This window comes from Perca fluviatilis, chromosome 1, assembly GCF_010015445.1.
Source record: "Perca fluviatilis chromosome 1, GENO_Pfluv_1.0, whole genome shotgun sequence".
In the NCBI taxonomy this organism is placed as follows: domain Eukaryota; kingdom Metazoa; phylum Chordata; class Actinopteri; order Perciformes; family Percidae; genus Perca; species Perca fluviatilis.
In genome coordinates this window covers 30,744,331-30,765,616 of record NC_053112.1, presented here as the reverse complement: position 1 = coordinate 30,765,616, position 21,286 = coordinate 30,744,331, and the positions used below count along the sequence as shown (strand labels likewise).

The window sequence follows — 21,286 nt, the reverse complement described above, 5'->3', positions numbered from 1 at the left end:
ATTTTTAAAAAGGAGCAATTCAAACTGAGAAAAAATGAAAGTAAAAAGAAAGATGGAGAAGAACAAAAAGAGAAGCAACCCATGGGGTTGAGGCTGAAATGAATATGTAAACAGTGGACCGGTTTTGCTGCGGGAGCCCCCTGCATGGGCCGCTGATTGGCCAAGGTCACCTGTGCTGTATGACTGGGCCCACGCGGCCAGATGTTGGCTGGTGTGGGCCGAGCCGTGCCGCAAGAGCTGGACTCATGCAGGTACAGGGGCCAGTGTGTCAGCTTTAATGGCAGGCTCCTAATGAGAATGGTGCTTGCTGCAAGACCCATTAGACTCAACCTAGGTCTCCTTTGATGCTGTCCCCCACAATTTCTCGCCATGAGACCTCACCAAGACTGTGTAAGGACCATTCCTTTATCAATAAATCATAGCCAGGTCCCAACTAAGCATAATTAGGGAGAAGCCACACTATCACATGCACACTTTTCACTTTCCCCCGCTGAAGCATGTCATTAAGTATTTATCTGCAAGTTAACAACCTGCTTTCCTTTCTCTCGCTCTCTTTCTCTCGCACGCGCGCACACACACACACACACACACACACACACACACACACACACACACACACACACACACACACACACACACACACACACACACACACACACACACACACACACACACACACACACACACACACACACACACACACACACACACACACACACACTTTCCAGCTGTTACGTATTCTCTGTTGTCAGTAGCAGGGAAGAAAGCTAAAAGCAAGAAATGGTGAGATAGAGCGAAGGTACAAAGCGAGAGACGACACAAAGACATAGAGATTGTGTTCAGGAAGGCTGAGAAATCCATCTTACTCTTCTAAATGATTCAAATGCCTGTGGCTACAGCCACAAGGGGCTTGTCGTGTTCAGTGCCACACAGAAAAGAGATTTTTTTTTACTCCGAGGGCCAGACTGCCACAGAAATTTGTTCCACCAACCTTAAGTTCCTGACTGTTATTGACCAGTTGCTCACGCAGAGCTGTCAGCTCCTTCTTCATTAAGGCACTCTCCTCGTCCACTGTCGTCCTCCTCTGTACCAAGTTGTTAATCTCCTGTTGCTGCCCTGTCACTTTCTGTTGTAGACAGCGGGACAGAGAAAAAGACAGAAAAAGAGAGCCCCATGTTATATTATGGATTTATGTCTTAGAAAACAATTATCAAAAACAGGATCTGGATGGTTTACAAGTTTAAATGTACAGTACCAAGCATTAAACCTGGTTACTCCAAACTATATATGTAAATATTAGGTAGAAAAAGTGTTAAATATAAAAAAATCTGCGATTATTTTTTTTTACCCGTAGGGTTGTCTCAACAGAAATTGGGATGCATTTTATAATTACTTTCACAAGATACTTTTCACACTAGATTATTCTAACAATTATTTTCTTGATTATTCGTTAGATCTGTTAAGCATCAGAAAACAATCAAAAAATGCCCATTGCAATTTCCAAGGGCCCAAGGTGACGACAGTAAGTCTAAAAACAATTCCAGATCCAAAGATATTCAGTTTACCAGGCAGGAACCACCAAATATTTGGGCATTTTTGTTTGAAAAATTACCTAAAACGATCAATCCATTATCAATACAGTTGCCAATTAATTTTGTGTCAATTGCCATATTTGTTAAACAGAAAGCTACCACACACACTCGACTATTAAGATCGAACTGATGCTCTTTTTAAATCTATCGTGAGTCGCAAAAGTGCCACGATGATCAATTTAATGATTCGCAAGGTCCATCAAACCAGAGGCCAGCAGTAATTGTTCACTGATTTTAATGACCACCCACTTTTGATGCTGGAACATGTTCACATATGTTTTTTGGCAGCCTTTGTGGCGTTAGTGGGAGGAGGCTGGCGTCTTAACGCCGCATCAGCTGGGGTTTGGCATTGGCTGGTAATCCACAGCCTTCTGTGGGTACAGCCTCCTCTCAAATAACACTGTGCTCTGGGATGCAATTAATTGCCATGTTGAGGGAAATTGCTCAAATATAGCCAGATAGTGGATTTAGCGTTCCCCGCTACTCCTAGCTCGCCGTGCAAAGAACAGAGGGGCTTTAATAGAGATTTATACTGGAGAGCAGAAAATAAATTCAAACGTTGATAATGAGCTAGGCAAGAACAATTTGAACCCCAACAGTGCTCAATTGATAGAGGAGAAAAAAAGGGGGGTTCCACCAAGTTAAGAGGTCTAGGACAGAAAGATTAGCATTTGAAAATTCCCATTGCAGTTCAAAAATGAAAGCTAATTATGTTCCAAAAATGGAAAGGAGTAGCAAGGGAAAGTATATAGACAAAGAGGTAGATAGAAAAAAAACAAGACTAGAGAAGAAGAAAAAACATCATCAAAGTTGGAGAGTGGAGATACTAAGAGCAGTGTAAGATCCTGTGTTGACTCAGTGGACCATCACATCTCCAAAAAATAAAAAAGAGGAGAAACCAATTCATCACTATTTGGGTGTGTATGGCTCAAGACTGTGGATGAGATGATGACAGAGGGCCAAATGACACAGCACAGAGCTCAGCGCTTTTAACGAGATTCTCAACTAGCCCGCAAGTTCCATTACCAACAGTTTACAGAGGAGAAACAGACACTTTCCAAACACATAGAAAACAGAACCATGCAAAAGTAATGAATGAATGAATAACTCAATTATAATAATAAGTGCAGAAGGTTGGTTCGCAAATGTGACACACTAGAGGAAATGGTATAGTGTGAGAAAAAAGATTAAGAATGTGTGGCTATTGCCTGCCAGCCATTAAGCTACTAATAACAGTTACAGTATTGCAGATCAATAACATTTTCAAAAAGAAAGTATTTCATTTCTAAAGTGGCATTCACAGAACAACAAAATAAATTTTCTTGTGCATAATATGCAACAGCAGGCCTTTCTTATAGAGACAGCAACTACAACACAGTAGTTACAGTACAAATATTGCAATAAAATAGAAATATCTAACATATTCATTACTGAATGCCTAAGACCCTGTTTACACGTACATGGTTATTTTTACAAACGGAGACATTTCCCTTCGTTTGGGCCCTTCGTTTACACGCAAACGGAGAATTCTCCTCTGAAACCGAGTCGTTCTAAAAACTCCGGCCAGAGTGGAGATTTTGGAAATCTTCGTTTGCACGTTTGCATGTAAACTGAGACAAACGGAGGTTTAGGCAGCTGAGAGAGAGAAAGAGGACGTGATTGGTTGCTGTTGTTGCTATTGTCGGGATTCTGATTGGCTAACGTGGGCTTGAGCTTCTCATTACACTGCCACCTACAGGTTTGGCGTGCTCTTGACTGCATTGACGGCATATATACACGGGTACATATAAACGAACACTTTTCTGAAAACGGAGAGGTTGAAATGTCCGTTTAGGAAAATAGCCGGCCACGTGTAAACGTAGCATAACACTTGATCTTAAGTTCTTATCTTATAAATAATTGTTCTACAATGGGTTTGTTCTCTCATACGATATAGAAGCCTGTTTATTGTAGCATTGTTGATGCTGTCCTATCCTTGAACCTTAAACTTAAACACTGACTAAATATTTATCTAGTCCACATCAAGAGGACTTTGCTATAGTACTTGGGTTTTTTTTTTTTTGCATTTGTGTGAAACGTGAGAAAACGGTGCACTATGTTGGCTGATTGCATTGCCCTCAAACTAAAAGGCCCAAATAATACACTGAAATAAAGTTTGATGTAATCACATTTATTGTGCTCCTATGAGTTAGTACTATAGCTACTGTATTGACTGGATAAAATGGCTGAGGAGAGTTATGTTATAAGAAAAGCAAGCTGATGATTCCATTACAGACAGTCTCATTAGTAATGAACACGATTCTGGATGAGGGACACTAATGAAGGAGACTGACAGATGCTTCAGTGAAGGGATGATGATTTGGAGTAAATTACATTAGTGATGTCATCATCATCAGCCATCATACCATCAAGAAATATTATACAGAGGTGGTGCAAAAGAAAGAGAGAGAGCGAGTTTAAGGTGTTCATTTACAAATACACACAACACAATTTTTTATAATAAACTAAAAAACATTTTTTTTATAATAATTTAGGTTATGAATATAATCTGATTAGCAATTTCTACTTGATTTTTTGAAACATCCCAGTGCATACAACTAGTAGCCTTTGACAAGTAAATATTTCAGACCTGGTTGAATTACCCACCTCCATTAATGTGTCGGAGATCTAACAGACATTTGCTAAACAGAGAAAGATAGATTAGACCAAACTGTACTCGACCTGTTCCAGCTCCTGTATCTTGTAGTCTTTGGACTGAAGGATCTCCAACACTTTCCTGTCCTTGTTCTCAGCTTTGTGCTTCTCACTAGAAGAAAGAGAGAAGAAAAACAGATAGGTGTGTGTCCATAATCATCTACAATTGAGTGACTTGAGGCAGAAGGGTTACAACAACTGGACAATGCAAAGTACATCATGCCTACAAACACATCCCCCTATCCCCAATACTCTAATTGTTTTATAACTTTGAATCACAGAGGATGTACAGTAGTTAGAGATACAAAGACAAGCAGACTTTGCAGAAGTCTATATAAACAGGGTTTTAGTTAGTTTGATTGGTCGGATGTCATACAGTATGCCCTGATAGTACGATTTTTTTTTTTTGTGTTTTTTTTTTCCAGAGATTATTTATTGGGAATTTTAGGCCTTTATGTGATAGGACAGCTGAAAACATGAAAGGGGAGAGAGGGGGAATGACATGCAGCAAAGGGCTGCAGGGCGGAATTGAACCTGCAGCCGGTGCGGCAAGGACTGAACTTCTGTACATGGGGTGCATGCTCAACCAGGTGAGCTACCCAGGCGCCCCTTGATAGTACTATTCAACATGGGTTCCATAATACTTTCCCACTTTAATTTTAAATCCTGCACTTTGTAAGTCTTGCAAAAATATCAATTACCTACTATCAATTCCTAATTCTTTGTGCACCTGCTGTACTTGGTAAATAGAGAAGACATCTTTATATATCAGCAATTAGTGTTCCCTTCTTCTAGTGTTCTCTTTCTTTGTATATGTTTATGCAAACTACTCTTTAAGAGAAGTATTATCGATGAGAAGAAAATGGGAAAATCAGTTATAAAATGTGAGCTACTGTACTATCCTACTGCTGCACCAAACTCTGAATGTTTCTCTATAGCCCACTAGCACCTCTTTTATCATAATGAACTTTTAGGGAGGCAAAAACAAGGCATCAATAGGGGACCTGTTTGTTTCAACTGCTTTAGGCCACCAGGGGCCACCCATTCCCTCCACTCACCACTTGCTCCTTCTACACCTCCCATCTGTGAGGCCTTTTCTCTCGTCTCTTTGCCTCTTCTGATCAGCCCTCTCCCCTGGTAGGCACTGAAATAAGTATCTGGTGTCTCTGGAGGAGCTGGAACGCAGGCTGGCTTAGCTACATCTCCTTGTATATTGGGCTATGTTCACCATGTCCTGAGCAACCAACCAATCACTCTACAAGATCCACACAGGGAGGGGAGGGGAGGGTGAATGGCGGTTCCCAGTAGGCACCAGCGCTTGACTGGAGTCGACACAATTACCATGTCAATATCCTCCTGCGCATCAGGTGATACAATACACATACACTCTCTGGGTGCATGTTTCCCCACGAGTCTCAGCGGACCAACATACTTTGATGGGTTTACTATGGGGCTATAAAGGAACTGAAGAGGGTGTGGAGAAGGAATGAGAGGCACAGGTACAGAGGAACTCTGTGTCTGCACGCTACTGCACTGTGTTTTACCCCTATTAAGGGTCTACGAACAACTGAAAGGCCTCAAAATGTACGTGATATGCACCCATGATACAGAAAATATCATTCTATGGTATCCTCAAAAGGAAAAAAATCAGTAAAAACTAGTCCAAGGGGTGCCTAGTTAGCGCACCTGGTAGAGCAGGCGGCCACATATATATATATATACATACAAACATACATACATACATACATACATACATATATATATATATATATATATATATAGAGGTTTACTCCTCGACGCAGAGGCCGTGGGTTCGACTCCGACCTGCGGCCCTTTGCTGCATGTCCTTCCCTTTCTCTCTCCCCTTTCAAGTCTAAACTGTCCTATACAAATAAAGGCCTAAAGAATGCCCACCAAAAAATCTTTAAAAAAACTAGTCCAAGTATTGAATAAAGCTTTTCATTTAATTCAACATATGTAAGTGGAAAAAAAAACAGTGTTCAAACTGCAGTGATACCAGCATCAAAGATAATTTAAAGTCAAATATAAAAAAGGAACTCCTAATAAGGAGGAATATATTTAATCTTCCCAACTGTGCATCAACTGTGAAAAGGCCTGTGCCGCCGTTCTTTTCTGAAAGTTCCCATGCCACTGTGTTTAGTGCAGCTTAGCCACCCTGCAAAAGAAGTCATATTCAATCTTACAATATATCCGATAAAGACAAGTATTTGGCAGGAGTGTTTCAACTGTCCAGAACGGGTGCGGCAGAGGAGTGTTTTCATTAAAAGGGTTTCCATGGTTGAACTGCTAGACCGGGGATAAGAAGGCTTAAATCAGCATCTGCACCCGATTCCGTCGTAACCCCTGAAGAATGGCCAAGGTGCCTTAAACACCCCTTGAACGACTTTCACACACATTTCTCTTCACTAGTGAGATAAAGGAATTTTCAGCTACTGAGCCTCTCAGGTAGCAGTTTGAAAGATTAATCTACTCACCGCTCAACCACCAAACTGACAGCTTGGGTCAATTCTGGATTTGCCACTTGCAGGCGTTTCCATAGGGACCACACAAACTCCTTGTCTGCCTGTGAAAATAAAGGATTTAGCGAGTCAACAGCTGTTATTCTTAATTAAGATAAATAGCTTTTAGGCTACAAGTAAAGTCACAGCACTTTTCGGACTGAAAAACAAAAAAATAAATAGGATGCTCAATGACATTAGTATACGACAGAAGGGGTAGTCAATCAATAATTTAAATATCTTGTACAAAATAGTTTTTGATCTGGCCTGCCTTCCCTAATCACGAGCCTCTCTGAACAGGAATCGCAGAGATGTGACCTTCGACTTAAGGGGAGCCAGCATTGACACTTGTCATTATGCACTATTTATGACTGGGGAGAGCTGGGATCCAAATCAAAACACAGCAGTCGAGCTTGCATTTGCTTTATTAATCAATTGCGCTCCAGATATGTTTTCCACTACAGCTCCAAAGTAACTAGCCCCAAAGAAACTCAAAACTGATGACAGAGAGAGTCATCTTCAAGTAGAAAAACCCAGCCAGCCCCTGACACATTTCCAATTCAAATTGTCTCTCTGGTTTTTCTAACATTTTGAAGCTACATTACATTTAATGAGGGACATCTAAAAACTACATTTTCTGACATTAAAAGACAGAATTATACCAAATCGACTTAATATAAAATTATCTGATAAATTATGTTCACATCATCATAAGATAAAAGTCATCCCTCCCACTGGAATCTACTGGTCTCCAATTAGTACATGAATTTTAACCCCCTTTTAAATAGTGTCTAATCAATTATTTACTAAAATGGCAGAAGCAGACCTTGATAAGACCATGAGCTGAACACATAAGTGGAAGGACTGTAGATCTATGTCTATGTCTCTGTATTTATTTGTGTGTGTGTGTGTGTGTGTGTGTGTGTGTGTGTGTGTGTGTGTGTGTGTGTGTGTGTGTGTGTGTGTGTGTGTGTGTGTGTGTGTGTGTGTACAGAGTGGGAGCAGGGGAAAGGAGGATAGAGATCTCAGCAAATCAGCCCTGCAATGCAGCTAACGATGAAATTAAGGAGCATGGTTGACTTGAAATAGGTGGTCTCCCTCTGCCTGGCCTTTGGCTGCTATTAGCCGTTCCACAGACAAGTGTTCAGTCAGGACTTTCATCAAGATCTCTCCTCTGCCATATGTGTACTTAAAGATGCATTGAATGTGTGTTTGATGATGGCTGAATTATTCATTTTGAATCTAGCCACTAAAACACCATGGGCTGAACATACCAAAGAAAGCCACTGGAATTCAGCCACATATTAATAGAATTAGCATGATCTAGGAGGAACATTTGCTGGCCGACAGATGAGACTCTTTGTAGTTAATGGCTGTCCTGGAGTACATCTTGCCAGAGACTTAAGACATCAGTCATATTCAAATGCCACTATTTAAATGGTACACTGCACAACTAAAGGTTCCTATTAGATAGGAACCTCAGACAGAATTCAGACAGAATCCCTGATGTTCTACTCTAGACAAGACCACCAAGGATGGCTTCAATGTCCAATGTAGGGCAGCAGGAACCGGCTGAAGTGAACAAAGTATCAGTGCTAAACTTGTAGGAGTATAGTGCTTTACAACTGAAACAAACATTTTAACATGGATGTTACATGTTTACAGTGTAAAGGTGCTCTTATTTGTTAGTCATAATGTTTGTAGGACAAAGGCCTAGTCAGTGCTATTATTAAATAAGTGATGCACAGCAATTAGTTGTGCTTTTTTTCCTGGGTTTTTAGATGAGCGAACACCCCTAATAATACAAATTCCTTTACTTTCCCCAACACTAGAAACACCTTAGAAAACCTTAAACAAGAAAATCATATAAATGGTTAGTACCAAATTGTTGAATAAATTCTAATTATAAAATAAAAAGGGCTCAAAATATACAGTACATGAGACTGTAATAGGTGGGGGGTTTTATTGGGTCTAGAGCATTTTAAGCTATCAATTATTCATACTCAGTATAGTGAATTGCAAATGAATTACGTTTTTTGGTTTATTGAATTACGTAGATGTAGGTGCATGCATGCATTTTGCATCACTCACTATACAAGTTTGTAAAGATGCCTTGTGTCTAAATGTGTCAAACTTCTTTTTCTGAATAAACTCCGAAAAGGTTTATACAACTTTATACACAGACAACAGGCACACATGTGGTTATAGCCAAACAGCAAGACAACAAATGTTCCTGGCACGTTTCAGGTGACATCTATAGTCTAATAAAAACTAAAATGTAACACATCATCTGCTGAACCCTACAGCTGTCTACCTACCTGTAAAGCAAGGTAATGTGAATATGCACAGTGACAAATGCTGGGTTAAGTTTACTCATGTTATTAAGCACCACCTGGTGGTGAGTATGCAAGGACACCCTCCCTCAATAACTGACTTACAAAGTGAAGATGAAAGGTTCTCAAATCTGCTCACGAGCAATTTCTGTGTCTATGTGTTTGTATTTATTTAAATAAATAGAAAAATGGAGGGGGTACTCTGGAAGCAGATATTTGCTGCACATTATTTACTGTCTTTGCTGAAAGTGTGGTCAGGTCATTTACAGACTTTTGCAGCTAATCAGTAGTGACAACTAAACAATTAAATTATGCCTTATGCAATTTAATAAAATCAACAAATCTTTAAATAATAATTAACTCCCTGATAGTAGACATGCTTTTCAATTTAAACTGCTAGTCCTAAACCTCCAAAACCATAACCATTAGTTCATGCCTTATGAGTTAAAATGTATGGAGGTGAAACAGAAATTGCTGACAAATGTACTTTCCAGCAGACATGACTATTAACTTATCTCCCCAGAAATACTTTTTAATTATGTTACACAATGACACATTATGATTTTATCTGTTCAAAAAATAAATATATTGGTAAGTAAGTTGAGAAATGGTGTGATATTTAATGGGTACTGTGAAACAAGAGGTTCTGGCAATGGCAACTGTAAGATGTACATGTAGTCAGACAAAAATGTTACACTGGTAAGAGCAATACATTTTACTCATTGCTTCATTAGGCTCACGGAAAATTCAAATATGTGAAAATAACAGTTCAAGTAATAATTATAGACAAATGAGAAAATAGCATTCACACAATTGAGTGAACAATTGTCAACTCAGTCATCAAACAAGGTGAGGAGGGATCACATTACGCTACCACAAGCAAAGACGCTGCTATGAAGAAAACCGTAATTTATAGAGCCATATCTCACTAGAACAGGATGCCATATATTTGTAATGTATATGTAGGGGTTGGTGAAATGGTAGTGTAGTTAATTTACTGTTTACTGTATGAACTGTAAGTGAAAACATTAATGAATATTATAGCATGTATTTTATTTTAATATTTTGGACCCATGACAACAACTAATGGAGAGCCCAATAAACAAACACACGACTGGAAATTTGCTGATTGAACTTGCTGTCATTAGTTCACTCAATAAATGTCACTATTTGAGAGCAAATTCATGTTATCGTGCTATTAGGAAGCATTAAAAATGTGTGTTTACTATAGTATAATACATTCTTTAGATAGCAGATACCACAATCCAGCAGTGTGTGCACATCTCTTTTGAACACAAGTTCATACACACCTGGCATTGCATTAACTCATCTGATAAACTCTTTACTTGCTCTTCCAAAACCAGGACGCGAGTGTCGTCTTTGGAGGACATTTTTGGACTGAAAAGGAAACAAAATAACAACTTAGGTCAGTTTGGACACTATAAAAACCTGTAGCAGTGGATAACAAGTTTATACAGTTGTCAGCATGTAATTAGCCCTTTGTATTTAATCATCGATGACACTGTTCATTTGGAAACGAGTTTATCTTTTTGAATACAATATCGAGTGGGGATTTGTACTGTTCATCTGACGTTAGCTAGCTAGTCAGTAAGTTACGTTAACGTTACATGTCTTTAGCATAGACCGTAGAAGAAAGGTCTTTAGACTCGCAGGATGAGACAATCAAGCTCACAGGACGCGCTTTAGAAAAAATGTACACAGTTTGTCTCTTACCCGTTTCGGTAACTTCCAAACCAAGCAGATATCAACACTGTAGCAGAAGCTTTAGCACGTCGCTAATACAACCTAACGCTAGTTAGTGCTACTGTAGCTAGCATCTTAGCTAACGTTGGCCACTTAACAAACATTCATATTTTCCGTTTCTTGTCTGCTGTTGACAGTCTTCCGAGATACGTCAGAACAACGTCACCACATGCTTTAACGCCAGAGTTTAATTATCAATTAAACGTACCATTTGTAGCCTTTTATAGAAAACCAAAACAAACTTTCTCAGTGAATCACACCGTTGTCAATAACTACCGAAACGCTTTCCTGCTTTCAAACAAGCCCGCTGTTTTCCGTTGCTGTTCCTCCGCGTCACGTAATTACGTCATCTTACGACGGCTAGAGTTGACGGACGGCAGGAGTGATACGAACCCGAATGCACTGGTTTCCAAAGGTGAATCCGCGTACCATTAGGAATCATTATGGTTGTTTTAAGTGGTCCTCAACATAATTCAATTTTGTATAGGCTTGTTAAGGAAAATAGTTACACTTTAGTTCAAACTTTAACACTTTTCACAAATCCAAAGTTTTTACCATAGACTGTAGTCTATGGTTTTTACTATAGGGACACACTTAAAATATAGGCCTACAATACAATCTTATATGCGGACCCTTTAGATAAAAAAAAACATTGACCAAAAATCTAACCATAGAGGTTAATACAATATTTGATTAGATATGTAATCGGTAAGCCTACAGTTGGCTTATAATTGGGCTATAATGTGTGTTTCTTTATCACAACAGAAAGCATAAACAAATAATCTAAAATGTGTGCATGCATGGTTTGATGTAGGCTAATTAAACACCACTCCAGTGATTAAATTCGAAGAACAGCACCCACTGTTGCTATTCATTGCATAGAAAAGGCCTATATAAATAATATGTTATAAGCACTGATTATATTTTTTCAATTCATTGTTTCACTGTTTCATTTTAATTTTCTGAAACATACTGATATATTGTTTCATTGTTTCTTTCTTTTGTAACATATTTTATTTAATTTGGTTATTTTATTCTATAGTATCTTATTCTATTTTCTTCCCTTCCCTTCTTTACTGTTTGTTAGTTGCTTTCTGGAGTTAGGCACAAACAAATTCCACTGCACATAGCGCTGTGTATGGTTGTTGTGAATGTGACAGATAATCATGATTTGATTTGATATGATTTTTACAGGCTCCAGAGAACTTGACATAAAATCGCCCTGGTGGTGACTTCTTCAATCAGCCATGCCTCCCACTGGACTCTCATCAGAAGCACATTTTAGCTGACCAAGACCAAGATTAAGATCAAGGCCGAACCACCATGGGTCAAATCGATAAGCTCTAAATTATAAAAAAAATAAATAAATAAAAACTATATATGTGAAAGAATTCTTAATCATCTAATACTGTGGATGCTTTTTCTGCTATGACAAATCATGATGCTTTCTGGGGAAAAAAAGCCTTTGGATATCAAGTCCCCTCCAAACGTAATTATTAGGGCATATTCAAAATACTGGATCTACATTAAAAAAAAGTCAGTGTTACAAAATAATCAATTAAATTTGTTAATAATGTGAGTTTTTATTATTCTGTACACACGTCTAAAATATACTTTGAAGTTATTATTTATTGTTTGTCATAAAATCTGATTTTTATTAAAAAATGCACTTGTATCTTTAGGAGTAATACAATGTCAAAACAATTGATAAAACATTTATATCACAGAAATGAAATATATGCCTTTAAAATGTTAAAGCAGTCTTATGGGCTTTGACGAGTACATACTTTCAAGAAGAAGAAGAAGAAGACGTACATATGTCATGTCCATATTTTATACATTGAACATTTTGTATACAGAGCCTTAAAAATAACAGTAGTGTAATTGAAAATCAAAGGTGGAATAATAAAATGTCACAAAAAATTCAGTTAGAGAAATATCACAATGTGTCAAAGTTACGGGTGAGGTGTTGTGTAGCTTTTTTGCTATTACACACACACACACACACACACACACACACACACACACACACACACACACACACACACACACACACACACACACACACACACCACACCACACCTCACAAACTACATAGAATGATCTGTGTCTGTAAGTGCTGTTTAACAAGGCTGTAAATCCCTGCTGTTATATCAAATTCAACAGCCACACGAAAGACAGCAAAGAGAAATAACATTAAGATATGATATTGATCTTTATATGGCAGTAATGTTTAAAATGTTGCTTTTCATTTAATAGACACACTTATAGCTCACCACTGTTGATATTTGCCTGGTTTTATATGTTTTAATGATCTATTGTAAGGTCAAAGACAGTATGCACAATACATTTTGTATCTCTGAATCCTCAGTGGAAGCATTGAGTACTAGATGCAAGCAAGGGAAAATGAACAAAGACGCGTGTTTGACATCTGTTTTGCTGGTGAGACAAAACAACTCCATATTGTGTGGCTAATGTACTTAAGTGTCCAGCCAGATTTGGAGCACAGGGTGAGAGAGGAAAATGAAGAAATATGATGACTGGCACTCCTCTTCAGTCAGACAAATGTTGGTTCATCTGCTCTCTGCCTCACACACACACACACACACACACACACACACACACACACACACACACACACACACACACACACACACACACACACACACACACACGCAGAAAGAGAAAAGATGCAATTGACTTAGCATGATTAGGCTGTTCCTTGACCCACGAACACTGCCTCTCATTAAGATCCTCATTTGCGGAACAATTTTAGAGGCAGTAGACTGGTACATAATGTGCAACATCTGCCTGCCCACTGTTTCTTGTTCAGACGTACAAACTGACACATGGTATTTGTGAACAAGCCTCTCTCTTTTTTTTTTTTTTTTTTTTTTTTTTTTTTCTCTATCTATCTATCTCCTTGTCATGAGAAATGACCATCATACATCTGCAACAGGGTTTTGAGTGTGGTCCCTGCAGTTGCACCTTCATCTTCAGGTCAAAGGTCATTCACTTAAATTAAATTCACTTAAATTAAATTATATTAACAGGCAGATAATATGGCAAAATACAGTCAATAGGAAGTCACATTAACACAATTCCCTCTAAGGAAGTTGGTAACTCAAAGGGATCTTTTTTTTTTAACTATCCCCTCTTTCATCTTCAAATGCATATAATTTGGCCCAAGACATTTCCAGTTGCTTACATGTTCCACACAGGCATGATCCACCATGTTTAACAGTGCCTGCTGCAGCTTTTTTCTATGTCTGAAGCAAACTGTATCTCCCTCTTTAAAGTGTTTGTTGTCTGCCACTAATGACAGATTAATCCAGATCTTTGAGCATTTTAGGCACATAAAAGGCAGATCTCTGCCAAGCACTCTTTGATATCATCAATGACGCGCTTCCTGCATTTCCACACTCACCTCAACCTCTGTCATTATTTTATTTCACTTCTTTTATCTAAATGCTTTTATTGGATGTATGAAACAGGTTAAAATCAGTTTATCGTTTAATCAATTTGAAAAAAAAAACTGCATATGTGATAGTGATTTTTAGTCTATCTTCTAATTTATTTTGTGTATTTGTCCATTAAACCTGCTTCTTGGGGCCAGATTATACTTGGGAAAATGATGCACACTGTAGATAAGTATCATTAAGATCAAACACTCAAAACACATTTCCCTTACATAAATAATATGTAAATTATTATAATGGATTAAGATATGAAGTATGTTGCAGCAGTATTGTCATTTGGCTCAACGTTCTTTAAAAGCACACTGTTAAATGTTATTTTGATAGCACATTTAATTAACGTTCCGTATAGAACCAGTCTCTGTAAAGGAAAGTGAAGAAAGAATCTTTAATTGAACACCCGATCCTTAGCTTGTTTCCTAGCAGTCATGGGAATTGTGGGTTTGCGACTGAAAAGAGACTCACCCAAGATTCATACTCATAGTATAAATGCGATCTCTAAAATGGATATCTGTTGACCTGAATCATAGCTCAAAGGATATTTTATCTTAAAGGATATTTTCATTTAATGAGTTTTATGATCTGGATAGAAGGTTTGGCTAGATATTAGATGCCCATATAATTAAACTCGTTTGATTGAATTTGTACTTCATATACTTATAACACTAGATATGTGTAATATGTACGTAACAGCTGGATTAAACAGAAGGTTTTGTTGCTGATATTATGTGCCCTACCCAACCAAATGACATATGCTGTCACTAAAATTTCACAGCATGGTTTAACTTCTTTACTAAATGCCACAGACTACAACTGACTCAGACATATAGCTGCACATGTAAACAATACGGTAGCAAATGTAAACCGACCCTTGTTTGAAGTCGTCTTTGTGGGCCTCTCGTGTCTAATTGCCCAACTGTTAAAATGTGAAGAGCCACCCCTTAGAACAAGACAGCTCTTGCATTGACAATCCCAATAACCATGCTTGTCTCACTTCTGTTCTGCCTCAACGGAGTCACAGGGAAGTTCAAGTGCTAGGCAGCATCTAATCTACCAGGGGAAGAAGTGACACAGAACTGTGATCATGCAAATCCACCTGCATGAAAAATTCAAGAACCAAATGACAAGCCCTGCTGTGCCGATGCTGACAGAGGAAGGAAGAGAGGCACATCCCGGGGAAAAACATGACACTCCATGGAGAATTGTGAAAGCAGTCTCCGCCTGCCGCCTCAGGTAAGTGGGGATATTGTCTGCATTAATGTGGCCTAGCTTTGATGCTGAGGGAGGAAAGAACCTGAGAACTGCGGGAGATGACAATAGACACTAAAGAGTCACAAGTCCCCAGCTTTAAAGGAACATTGATTGTACAAATGCCAGTTGGGATATCAAACCTGCACAGTGTTTAGTAGAACATCACCCCCCCTGCATTGAAATGAGACAGGCTCCAACATGTGAGAGTTTAAATAAGTCTTTGAACACAGCCACTTTGTAGCGCGGCTGATGACTCTATTTGTTGAATGTCTAATGTTTTCTTGTTGAATAAGATTAGATAATAATAAGCTATTATCACACTGGGTGTCCTTTGCAATTGAAATTGGCCATGACAAATCTTTCGAATTGCTTAATAAATGAATGTTCAATTTTGAAACTTGTTTGTACACATTTATATTCAAGCGATGCCCCGAGGAGGGATATTATATCACTCGCTGGAGTCCGTGGGAGAAATATCAGCCACTCTTGACCTCAAGCATGAGCCATCCTCATGCTGAATCCTGTGAGACCTTGGACTGCCTTACAAAACCCCAGGACAGAGAATCCATTGATTACCACTTCTCTTCCCTCTTTTCAGCCTTAAGACATACTGTACAATATCTGTGCACCTAAATCAGACAATTCTAGCTCAAACCTTCCCAGTTATGACAAACCTTACACTGTCTGCAATCATGTACATTCCTGTATGCATGTGATGTCGCTGACCTTGCATAAGCCCCCCAACATGCTGTGTGCACAAGCCCCCTTGTTCATGTCCTAACCCCTGCCCCAGTGAGATGGCGTATGGACCTCTGTTTGACTCCCATCTGATGACCTTCTGGTCCTATCCTCAACAGACGAGAGCCCTCATAAAGGAGGAATTGATCCACACAAGACCCACCTCTTAGAGGCAGTAGCAGCAGCGTACATGTGCATGTGTGTGTGTGTGTGTGTGTGTGTGTGTGTGTGTGTGTGTAGCCACAGTGCCATGAATCTCAGGGCCACCCTCACTCACGGCTAACCCATCTAGTGTGCCATCCCAACCCCGGTCAGCCCCCTCAGGATGTGTGGGAACAAGGAGTCAGGCTATTTCCCTTGGGCTTCTATACTAGAGAGCTTGTCCTTTGCTTGGTGAAAGGGTAAATTAAGGTGGTGAGGTTGTATTTAAGTTCATATTTCCCTTGTGTATGAGAGAGGAGACCAAGGACATGGGACATTGATCGCCCTGAGTAAATGTTGTCCAGTCGGAAAACAGCTTTTAGATGAGAAAAGTATTGGTCTTATTTCCAACACCTGTGCTTCCTTCTCTATCCGTTTGGAGAGATCAAAGTAAGAAATAGAGACATAGAACTGTATCTGTAATACAGTTTTACTTTACAGTTGTTGATGAAATGTTTTCCTTTTTTATTATCAAATATTTGATACCTAAATGATCATAACCGCTGTTTTGCTGTTTAAGTTTTTTACTTATCCAATTCCAGGGTAAAAAAATCTTTTTGTATGTTATACAGATTTTATGAAGCCTTTTAAGGCAAATAAACTTATCTAAGAGAAAAAAAAACATAGTTAGTTACCATAAGTGTGACATCTATGTGGCATCAGAAATGTCCCATCACTGGTAGTAGTAATAAAAAAACACTGCCTCCTGACTTGCGAAGACAACTTATGAGCCAGTTCTTTGAGAAGTCTCAACGGCCCTCGGGATGGTTAAACTGACCTTTCTGGACCTGTCTATGCTTTGGTAGTGACTGGAACTTAATGAACAGGAGGACCTCTGTGCATTTGATGGATCTGCGAGTGCAGTGCAGCAGCTGATGGCCTTCCCAGGAGGTGGAACACTTCAGTAGCAGGTTCAATAGCTCATTATCAGTGGTCCCGCTGGATAATTAGTGAACAGTGGGATCCTGTCACAGGGACAAATAAACATGTACTCTCCTTCTCTATCAAGCTGCCTTTACTTGTACAGTATATATTTAATGGCCACTTGAATGCCAGGCTGGTACACAGTAGAGTTTGTCTGATACTGTATATTTTTTGAGGCTACCGATATTATCACCAACATTTTTGCTTGTTTATGCTTTGTTTGATTTTTAAAGACTTGGCACCACAATATGTACTGTATGTGATATTTTATAGTTGAAAAACCAACCTGTCATTGCTCTCTGGTGGACACGCTATGTGATCAGTGTCTATGCAGGATGTGTTCAGGCACAGTAATGCTGTGTGGCCACCCAAGTTTTGGCATTGGTCAGAGCAAATGTGCATAAAACAGAAGAAAATAGAGTAAAATGCTGTTATCTCAGCAGCAAGATGACTGACTGATGAAGTGGATGAAATGCATCCTGAGGTATTGATGTAAATTACCTCAACCGTATCTTTGGCATTTTTGTAATGCAATTTCTTGTTACTTATTTATTGGCTGACACATACAATGACATGGATATATATATATACAGTAAGCAAATATCACTCAATTACTGGCTCTAGTACATAGTGCCATGCTCCATTTCATTTAAAAGTTGAAAGCAATGATTAGTTTTATTGTGTTAAATTAACCAATACCTAGTTATGAGTTTTGTTGTGCCATAATCCAAAACTAACATTTATATGTACAATAGGTGTAACTCTGATGTCTAAAGTAAAATGCATGTCAGCATGTCACACCATCACAGATGTACATGTACAGGGTTGTATGGGTCACTGCATGTATGGGGTTACCAAATAGGCCCCTACATCCTGTGTAGAACCAGAAGGTAGCGTTTAACCATGTAACCAGCAAATTTAAATAGCTCACATTACTGTATTGTGTGAACTGATTACTTCCTTTAATATTTTATGTAGCGTTTTCTTTTGTAGGCTGCAAATGTTCCACCAAACATGTTCCTTCCCAAGACTATTTTGCAGAGCCACCGTCGCTGTGTCCAGAATTTAGCGCGATTGGGTGTGATTGGTTTAAAGAAATGCAAACAACCCGGAGCGTGTTTTTTTCTCCTATACCAGAATGTATCTGTGGTGTGGCCAGATCTACTTCACAGCGCTGTGGACATATGTCTGGCAATTTTGTTAAAGGTTTAGTTAAGATCGTGGTTGCGGTTAAATGTTAACACAGTAAACGTGTCTCATGCTTTAACTTTGTGTTGACTTTTGTTTAATTAAGACCCCCATTTTTCCATAACCAAATGTAACTTAAGAAATGACCTAAATATAACCATAAAAAACATAAATCGTGCATCAGTTGCTATGAGCAGATATTGTTTTGGAAGAGTGGATACTGTAGGGAAAACAAATAAAATACTTTTGTCAGTAAACACTTTGTAGATACCTTTTGTATGAACAATTTGCAGTTATACACTCACTCACTCACTCACTCACTCACTCACTCACTCACTCACTCACTCACTCACTCACTTATTTGCTTAAAATACATTTCTTTTTACATGTGATTGCTGTTGCAAACTAGAGTAAATATAATGTTGTCCCTTACACATACTACCCTGTACCTGGGCTTCAGAACATTACAATTCTAAATGAACTTTTTGCTTCACCACATTAAGATAATGGGATGTTTGTCCCTGCTCATGCAGCCCACTCAGCAACGCTATACAGAAGCACAATTGTTCCAACAATTATAACCTAATGAAATAGTTTGAAGCTGACAAAACAGTATGCCCTATATGGCTATCCACACACCCACTATCATAACTATGCTATCGCACTTCTTGTGTTTGTTGCAACAGAGATTTTTCATCTGATAGTTTGGCAACATGCTAACAGCAAAGAAAAAAGGGTCATGTTTTTCTTTAATGTGCAGTTTATGTCATATTACTAATCCACAGCCACCTGCGTCATAAGGTTAATCAACACTGCTGTATAGAAAACACTTCCTGAGTCAAAGTAAAGCAGCATCAAAGCATTGGAAGTACAAACAAAACTTTTTTTTTTTCCTGGACAGTCCTTTAAAGGCTTTTTGTTTTGTTGCTCATATAAGTATGTAATATCTCGTTTAATTAGCGATGTAAGCCTTCTGACAAACATGGCATATGGTCCTCGCTCTCCCACGGCCTTGGCCAAGGAATGAATATGCATATCCTGGGACCTCAGTAGCTTGTTACCCTGGAAATAATTCTACACAAGCCTAATCCCTGATCTATTATTTACCCCTTGACCAAACATGCAAGTGGGGCTTCCAGACGCTTGACTGGGATTCTGCTGCCTCTCACCCCAGTGGAGGAGCCAGGCTGCATGAGGCAGGCAGCCACTCGGAGGACCGCTGTACTGTATGTCTCTCTTTCTGCTCGACTCTATCCTTAAACACACACACACACACACACACACACACACACACACACACACACACACACACACACACACACACACACACACACACACACACACACACACACACACACACACACCCCTCGCTCCTTTAACTCTTCACTCTTGAGATGTCTCAGTCAAATGTTGAGCAAATCCTCATAAAAACAAGTGCACAATGAAACTTTAATGAGCGCGCCCACTTCTGTGGGATGTTGAGGGACACAACTTAGGAAATCATCAGTGTCACATCCCTGCAGTATTTCCAGCTGCCTAAAACACGTGTGCGTGTGTGCAAGCGCATGAGGCGTGCGCTGTACCCGCAGGGCAGAGAAAGTGAAAAAAAAAGTGAAAGTTTGCTTTAATGAAATGCAGCTTGTTGTACCCCGCAAAAGTTAACACACTGTTTAAAAGATGGCAAGAAATAAAATAAAAACATTTGTATTTATTTTGGTATTATTCATTTCCTGTTTGGCTGCATTTGATAGATTTGCTTACAGGTGATACTGTTTAAAATACAGATTAAATTGTGACTACAATACATCTGAACTATAAGCATCAGAGAGAAAATAATCCTCGTGCTGTAAATGCGCCTCTCTTTGCCGATTTATTGAGGGTTTTGGCACTTTTTTTGTCGCACAAAGATGCGACTCTTTCTCCTGAAACAACATCGTAAATCAGCTCATCGGGCACAGAAACTCTCTCGACCCACAATCACTCGGGTTACAGTCATACACGGCGTGTGAAACACTGAATTCACAGCCACCTTCTCTCCAGCCCGGACTGTCCGCAGCTCTCCTCGGCGCACTGCGCTGACTCTGCAGAAGGAAATCATCGGGGGAGTGTAGGAAGGCGTTTTTTTTAAAGCGTTTTTCTCAAGGTAGGACAAGCCGTTACAACACAGCTTCTGCTTGTCAGCTATCCCTTCTGTTTCCTCGACTTCTTCAGTTTACGGTTTGGGAAAAGAAGAGGGGACAGAGTGTCGTGGTCGTGCGTTCCTCTCCGTGAGACCGACGCGTTTCCAAACGTCCTGCCGCGCGTTTTTCTCAGTGAAGACGCCCGGACACACTGATTCTCTCTTCGGGATAAAAAAAACAAAAAAAAAACAAAAAAAGATTGACATTTTTCCCGCGTTGTATACTAAAAACTGTGATAAACGGCAAAGATACGTTTGTGAAAGCAACACCGACGGTGAACCACCTCGGACAGCGTGCAGTATTGAAGAGGAGAAAGTTCCCCACTTGAGGGCGAAATCAGACTTTTTTGAGGACGCCAACTTTGAAAAGTGCCAGGAGCCCCGGGGTCTGTCAGATACAACATGCAGCAATGGTAAATATGATTTT

General features: G+C 39.3%; 2 protein-coding genes across 10 annotated transcripts in view; one reads left to right on the top strand and one right to left on the bottom strand.

Moving 5' to 3' along the window:
* cntln (centlein, centrosomal protein) overlaps window positions 1-11,212 on the bottom strand; it is an 89,142-nt gene extending 77,930 nt beyond the window's left edge. For 3 of the 7 annotated variants that reach the window (XR_005639184.1, XM_039800032.1, XM_039800040.1), the window contains exons 1-5: window positions 10,873-11,212; window positions 10,449-10,536; window positions 6,782-6,870; window positions 4,314-4,398; window positions 992-1,126 (exon numbers count right to left, since the gene is read on the bottom strand). Coding sequence is in view for 4 of the 7 variants with exons in the window: in XM_039800032.1 (XP_039655966.1) it covers window positions 992-1,126; window positions 4,314-4,398; window positions 6,782-6,870; window positions 10,449-10,529 (390 nt within the window). In the remaining 3 variants the exon portion in view is untranslated. The remainder of the gene's footprint in view (window positions 1-991; window positions 1,127-4,313; window positions 4,399-6,781; window positions 6,871-10,448; window positions 10,537-10,872) is intronic. The other 4 variants (XR_005639181.1, XR_005639182.1, XM_039800002.1 and 1 more) reach the window with 2 other exon arrangements.
* A 9,526-nt stretch (window positions 11,213-20,738) lies between these two features.
* bnc2 (basonuclin 2) overlaps window positions 20,739-21,286 on the top strand; it is a 169,007-nt gene continuing 168,459 nt past the window's right edge. For all 3 annotated transcript variants that reach the window (XM_039802289.1, XM_039802274.1, XM_039802298.1), the window contains exon 1: window positions 20,739-21,272. In XM_039802289.1, the coding sequence (XP_039658223.1) occupies window positions 21,270-21,272 (3 nt within the window). In that variant the 5' untranslated portion in view covers window positions 20,739-21,269. The remainder of the gene's footprint in view (window positions 21,273-21,286) is intronic.